The following is a 7,403-nucleotide window of genomic DNA, read 5'->3' as shown; positions in this document are numbered from 1 at the left end:
CTATAACACACCCACAGGAGATAACCCTGGGACAGAAAAGCTGTGGGAGCCTTAGCTGTGGGGCTGGGAGTTTTGCTCCCAGTCCCTGATGGTTGGAGACCTGGCTGGGGCAGAGGCTGGCTGAGCCCCCAGGGAGGGTGCTCCGTGCCAGCAGCTTCCCTGGGTTTTGCCCCAGGGCTGGGGCTGACACTTATCCTGGAGCTCAGGAGCAGGACTCTGCAGGACCCTCCCTACTGGCTTGCACACCGGGAGGGGAACAATAAAAAGACCTTTGGGGTTTCACTCTGCAGTGACCCAGTGCCATAGCCAGCCCAGGGCAGCAGAGACCTGCCCCCCTCAGCTGTGGAGGGGCATTGACTCCGGGGCTGAGGGGCGCAGCGCACCCCTGGCTCAGGCCTCGCTGCCGCAGCTGGGCTGCAAGGGGTGGAAGTAGAGCTGCAGCCCATCGTCAACAGGGTGCACAATGGGCACGGTCTGCATGACGGGGTAGGTGGGGGTAGCCAGCTCCCAGCGGGCCGTGCTGACCAGCTCGATGGCCAGCAGCTTGAGGATGGCCTGTGCCAGCTCCTTGCCGATGCAGCTCCGTGCCCCGCCGCCAAAGGGGATGTAGTGGAAGCGGCCTGCAGCCTCTGACCGGGCAGCACCGAAGCGATCTGGGTCAAAGCCACCAGGGGGGCTCTGGTAGACGGCGGCCGTCTCATGCGTGTCACGGATGCTGTACATGACACTCCAGCCTTTGGGGATCTGGTAGCCCTGTGTGGGGAAGGAGAGAAGAGGGGAGGAGAGGAGCGTTAGGTACCTGTGCAGCTGGCTGTGCTAATGGAGGGTGAGCAGGGGGTGCATGGGGACAGCCCCACCACACTGCCCATCTGCTTCACAGCTCCTTTTCTCTCCAGCTCAGCTAAGACCCACGGAGGTTGCTGGGTGCCACCTTCTCCTGAGCTACACTGCCAAGCACCGCTGCTGCCCTGGACACAGGGTGCTTGCAGGCAGTGGCAGGCAGCAGCTCCCTAGCAGCCAGCTGGTGTGCAAGACACTTACATCCAGCTCAAAGGTTTGCAGTGCCGTCCTGTAGCCTCCAGAGATGGGAGGCAGCACCCGAAGCACCTCCTTAATCACACAGTCCAGGTAGCGCAGGCGGCTCAGCTTCTCCAGGCTGATGTCTGAGAGGCAGTGACAGCTCCGCCCTGATGGCACTGGGAGCTGGGGGCCAGCACAGGGACTGCTCTTGGTGGGAGTGGGCTCCAGTGGGGCGTGGAGCTGGGGGGAACCTTCCTCTGTTGGGCCTGGGGGCTGGCTCTGGTCCTCAGGAGCATCTTTGGTTGTGGGGTAGAGAAGTGGCTTCTTGCTGTCCCTGCTCTGGGCAGTCCAAGTGTCCAGGCAGGGTCCCGCAGGGTAGTGCTCACACTGCTGGTACAGCTCGTGGGACATCAGCTCCTGCCTTATTTTTTCAATCACTGTAGGATGCTTCAGTAGCAGGAGGATCAGAGATGTGCTGGCACTAGCCGTGGTGAAAAAAGCAGCAAATATGAGCTCAATTGCTGACTCCTGGGAGAGGAAGGAAGGTGACAAGTTTGAATGCCATTTAAAACTGGTTGTGATTTGGACTGTTCTCACATTTTGCAGGTTTTCTCTCTGTACAGAAGGCTCTGCCCCCCCTCCTCTGCTCTCCACAAACCTGCACCCATCCTGGGTTGGCAGGGACCAAAACAAGATACCCCGGTTCTTCCATTTCTGTATGAACTAGACATCCACTTGCCAAGTGACTGACACAGAAACATAACTGAGAAGAGTACACATCACCTCCAATTCAGCTCTTCTAGGCTTTACTCTTAAAATTTACAAGTTTTAAAGAAGCATTTTAACATGCATTTTAGCATACTGAGTGAAGTTCATTTCAAGCATTACGCTTTTTACCTTCATCTGCCAATTTCCCTTTGCACCCAGCTTTTACCTTTCTGCCCAGCCAGGGGCTATGAGGTTGCATGTTTACACACAAATCCCAGATGCACTGGCAGCTAAAATAGGTTGCATTTGACCCACCCCCAGTTATAATCGACCATTTGCTTGTCTGGAAAGGGACTCAAACCAACAGAGTCGAAAGCAGAAGGACCTCCCTGCTATAGCAGCTCAGCCCAGGAGGTGCTGTAGCTGGCAAGGAGCTCTCCTGCTGGGCTGCACACACCAGGCAAAGGACTTGCTTTTCAAGCTTCATAGCCTAAATGAAGCACAGCAGTGGTCCTGACAGCTCCATAGCAGATGTGTCCGTAACAAGTTAGGAGGTTAAACAGCTCAGACAGACCACAGCCCAGTCAAATCCATAATACGTGCCTTGTCCTGGCTCACAGATCCTCACACAGCCTCCCAGTCTTTCCAGGACTACCTGCAGAGTCTATATGGCACAGAACATGCCAAGTTGCTGTGGGCTGATTGCAGCACCTTGTGATCAACTTTTGGAAATTGTTTTCCAAAAGTTAAGGGTTGCCCAGACCTGGGTCATGGCATGTCATGTCTCTGACAGCAAATGTAGTGCTCAAACCTACAGCACCATCTGAAGGTGCCAGCAGCTTTGTAAACTGGGCTGAGAGCACTGAGACCAGAGACCAGACCCAAAAGCCACAGGAGAAGCCCAAGGGAGGAGCACAGGGAGCTGCCACCCTGGGAGAGGCTGGGAAGTGGCTGGCACTGGTGAGCACTAATCGCTCCAGCCCAGGGGCAAAGTGGAGCAAAGGCCCTCAGAGAAACAGCAGTTTCCTTTCACACAGCTCTGTGTCTGGATTTAAAATTGTTCTGACACAACTGGTTTCTGGAGAGGTGAAGCAAAAAACACAGGGAAGGACACCTGAAGGTACCTGGGGCCAAGTTTGGTAAGGTTAGGGCTAATGTAACAAGAATCACTCTTTGCTACCATCCCCAGCAACGCATATTGGCTGGACTAGAGGCTTTTGCCAAAGTGCAGTTCTCAAGGGCATCTTTCAGCTGAAATAAAACCTCTGAAATAACAAATCCCCGTCGACCCCTACCACACCTCCTGCAGGCGTTAGCAGGAATTTTCACATTCAGAAGATAGCAGACCCAGATTAAAAGAAATCTCTCAGTTCCACCACTTGTTAAAATCCAAGACATTTCAATAACGTGCAAGGAATTTAGGGCAGGCTCTACAATTTGATATAGCAGCCCTTATGACTCCCTGCATCAACCTTTGACAGCACTGCGAGGTAAGTTGTGACACTGAGCTGCTGACTTTCCCTCCCTGTTTTCACAAGGCCAACATAACCAGTGACTGGGAGGCAGCATCTTCCCACAGCTTCACCAGTATTGTCCCTGTGCTACAGCCCAACTTCCCATCCTGGGAGAAAGGACCAGTGGCATTAAGGTTCCACCCATCCAGCCAGTGATATAGGGGTTTTTTTTTTAATCCTTCCAAGTTTTAAAACAGTACTTTTGGCAAAGTGATATCTTTTTAATGACCTTTACATTTCAAGGGTTCTGCTGAGTTCATGCCAGCAGTGCAAATCAACAGCGTGTTTAGGAAAATTTCTGGGAAAACAGTCCTTCAAAATCATTTGAACAAAAAGCAAATGAGTAACTAGTGTCTGGAGCATCTCTCAAAGTCAGACATCCACAACTCTGAGACAGCTTTGGACTTTTTATCCAATTACACCATTTCACTGAATGAGAGCTCTACTACTGTTTTATTAGAGTGGAGAATATTGCCGTAATTGCAAGCATATGCAGTTCAGTTTGCAAGTCATTTTGTTAAATACAGACAAGAGAGAAATTTTCTAACTGTAAAGGTAGAGGACAGCATATGAATAGACTATCATTTGAATCAGCTGACCTGAGGTCACTGCCATAGCAGTCCACATTACATTTAATATCCTGTTATTCTATTTGTGGTCAGAGCCACTGACATGATGAGAGATCATGTAATTATTCCTGTGTAATATCAAGTGAATACTAACAGAGATTAATCAATCTTCATCAATCACATTTTGAATCTAGAAATTATTTTTTAAATTATTATAATAAAAATAATTCTATTAGAAGAAATAATATAATAAATATTTGTAATAAAATTACTTCAAGAATATATGCAGGTTTTAATTGTATCTAATAGTAATCTAATAGCTGTAAAGTCTTTCAAATATTTTAGATTTAGAGATTACACTTTTACAAAATATTTATAAAACATTAGTCTTTAGATAGTTTTCCTTAAAAACCTGAATAAACAGTAAAATTATGCATGTTCACTACTTTTAAACTCTATTCAAATACTTTTTATCTATATTCAGCTGCTGTATCCATGCAAAACTGCTTCAAAACTTGTTATATAAAAGCAGTGCCATCTGTCATTCACTGGCACCAAGTGACCTAGAGCGATGCATGATGCAGTACTAACAATGACAATTTTTTCCCAAGATCTTTGGCAAAATACGCTTCACATGCAGTTGGTAGTTTTGTTTCAGTAAAGGACTGCTGGGTTCATCCCTAAGTCATAGTGATGCATCATAGCAATCCACAAGCTAGATAATCTAATTAATGACGAGGTGATGGGGAATGACCTGGAATTCATCATTCCATCCCCGGACCCATTTTGATATATCATCACAGAGATTTCTGGTCTCACAGCCCCAAGGAATATGGTGACATGATCTACACGCCATGCTATGCCAGAGCCTGGGGGACATTTGGGGAGCACACGAATAGCTCTAAATATTTCCAAAAGAGTACCTTGGAGGTTACTGAGTGCACACTGATGTACAGAGCCTTATAACTCAGCCACATAACTCTACTGGCATCCTAAGGCAGGCTGAAGCCTGGTGGCCATGAAGAGGAAAGGTAGAAGATGCATTTAGTCCCTTTTTCAATACCAGGTCTCTTCTAATGCAGAGACAAAACCTGACAAGAGTTTATGAGCATGCCGAGTCCAGGCTTTCTCGCTTGCACTGGAGACGGTGTTCTCAGAGTTGGTAAGAGGAGGGCAGGAGCCAGCGGCTGGTGGTGGGTCCCCACACAACCCTCCTCCTGCCCCTCAGCCCAGGTCTCTCGAACAGCCACTGAGTCAGAAGGGACACTGCAAGGGGGGAATTGTCCTTACCTTTAGCTCCTGCATGGTGAATTCTTTGCCATGTTCCTTGGCACTGTTTATTATGAAATCCAGAGCATCACTGTGATCTTCTGGGTTGTTCCTCTGCAGTTTTTCCTGTATAGCCTTCTCCATAAACTCATGTAGCATGTCCCGTGCTTTGATTCCCTGTGGGAGGCAGACACGGTTCAGGAGCGCCTTAGGAACTGCCCCCCTGCCCAGAGAGACCAGGGGACCCCAAGTGTGGCAATCCTTAATCCCAGCATCTGTAACAGCAAAACCAGTTTAATCTGTTGCCCAGCCACAGAGCTTTGGAAGAGGCAGCAGTTTGGGGGGAACTGCTGCAATTTCTGTTGCCTTGCTGTTGTGAATCAAATACAAGTCCTAAGAAGCACTCTGAGGGGAAAAGACAGCAGTAAACCCACGGTACCGAGTCCAGAGGCATCTGTGTCGGGTCCAAAAGAAACTTGTCCAAAGGGACAAAAAGAGGTAACTTAATAAAACTGAGTCCAAGCAGCAAGGCACATCTGAGACAGGAATTAATGAGCGGCTTCACCAGAGTATAGTTGATAAAGACACATTAATCACACCCAGCTCATCTCCAGTTGCGTTGCACTCCTGTGCAGCAAAACATTTAGGTAAAATCTCAGCAAGTCAAGTGATCAGCAATCTTTTTGCAAAGTGGGATGGATGGAGTCACAGAGTATGTGGCTCTATATCAAGATGCCTCCTGCAAAAGCCAGAAGGACCAGAGATTTGGGATGAAAAATGGCCATGAGCAGATGTTGGGAAGATAAAAAGGCTGAGATTTGAGGTAGGAAGGACTGGACAAAGGAAACAGGGCAAGGAGCAAGGAGAAAGACAAGAGGACCTAAATGCAAGTTCAAGAGAGAGAGTGCAGGAAAGGATAGGGTAGGGGGTGAAAGCTCACACTGATGACAACCTGCAAAGGGCAACTGGACAGGGAAAACAGAAGCTTTCAACTGGTGGAGCATCATGGAGGCCAGGGGAGAACTAGGACTGCCTGGGTGAGGTGATTCAGTAGGACAGAGCTCACAGTGGAAACAAGAGACTGAGCAAAACCTGGCTAAAAGGGGCAGGACACCCGAGCTGTGGCAAGGGTGGAGAACCCCAAGCCAGAGGAGTGAACGTAGACTGAAATGGGAGAGGAGGGGTGGGACTGATACATGGAGCTGGAGTGTGAGGAGGTAAGCAAAGAGGGGCAGGACTGCGGTTTGAAAGAGGCAGAGGAGATTGTCCCTCTGCTATGTCTCCCTCCAGGATCCCTTGCTGTCTCTCTGCTGCTGGGAGACAAAAGACCAAGGACCATAAGAGGATCTCAAGTCCTCAGCCTTCCCTGAGGTGCACAGGGAGTGAGTGCACTGTTGTGCCCACCTGCCTTGTGCCACAGATCCCGCTACCATTGGCTGACATGAGTCCAGGCAGGATGAGATGGGACAGGACCAGATGTGATGGACTAACCAGAGTCAAAACAGGCAACATATGGGATGAGGGAGAATAGGTGTCCTGCACTGTACAATGAGCTGGAGCCAGCGCCTGGAGGTGCTGGAAGCCAACCAGGAGCAGGTGAGAAGTGCAGAAAGAAGGGAAGACGGCTGGGGTGGGCAAGACACCAGGCCCAGCACGGGGTGCTGCAGATGTCCTGGCCCATTGGAAGTGTCCCTGAACGGGCCTGGGGACAAAGAGTCTGTGCCACCAGGGCCCAGGCCCCTGCCCCCAGGCAGAGGGAGCAGGGCAGGCAGCAGTACCTTGCGCAGCCCACTGAAGGGTATGTTGAGGGGCAGGGAGAAGAGGTTCTCCACCAGCTGTTCAAAAGTTTTGGCCAGGTCCTTGAACTGCTTTTCCTCCAGGCGGAGCCCCAGCAGAATCCGAGCTGCAATGCGGAAAGTTAAGGTTTTAGTGGAGGAATAAACTGCGATGGAGCCCGGCTCCATGCACCAGCCCCGCAGCTCCCAGCTCACAACCTTCTGGATCCGTGGCACGTAGCTCTCCAGGGCAGCATGGCTGAACACTCTGGCCAGGATCTAGGAGAAGAGGAGGGGGACAGAGGCAGGTGGTTAAAGTGGGGGGCCCCACAGGCCACCGAGACGGCAGCCTGGGCAGGATTTTTTGGTCGGGACGGTGGCGAGGCTCACCTTGCGGCGCTGGCGGTGCAGGTCACCGATGGAGCTGAGCAGGGTGTGGGAGCCCAGGATGATCTGGGTGCTCTGGGGCCACTGCGTCCTGACCAGCGTGTGCTCGCCCAGTAGGATCTTGCGGATGTTCTCAGCGCCCGTCACCCGCACCACCGGCC

The 7,403-nt window shown here is 50.6% G+C and overlaps 1 protein-coding gene across 1 annotated transcript; it reads right to left on the bottom strand.

Moving 5' to 3' along the window:
• Nucleotides 1–348: 348 nt before the first annotated feature.
• Nucleotides 349–7,395, bottom strand: LOC104522022 (cytochrome P450 26C1; the record flags this gene model as incomplete). The annotated part of the gene is made up of 5 exons (XM_010164193.2): nucleotides 349–753; nucleotides 1,042–1,548; nucleotides 5,102–5,257; nucleotides 6,859–7,134; nucleotides 7,246–7,395. Coding segments are annotated over 5 exons (1,452 nt in total), but the record flags the coding sequence as incomplete, so codon positions are not given.
• Between the last annotated feature and the right edge of the window lie 8 nt (nucleotides 7,396–7,403).

The sequence above is a fragment of the Antrostomus carolinensis genome, unplaced genomic scaffold (assembly GCF_000700745.2).
Source record: "Antrostomus carolinensis isolate BGI_N321 unplaced genomic scaffold, ASM70074v2 scaffold33043, whole genome shotgun sequence".
NCBI classification, from domain to species: domain Eukaryota; kingdom Metazoa; phylum Chordata; class Aves; order Caprimulgiformes; family Caprimulgidae; genus Antrostomus; species Antrostomus carolinensis.
Note: the sequence above shows the minus strand (reverse complement) of the source record. Positions and strands in the feature narration are given on the sequence as shown.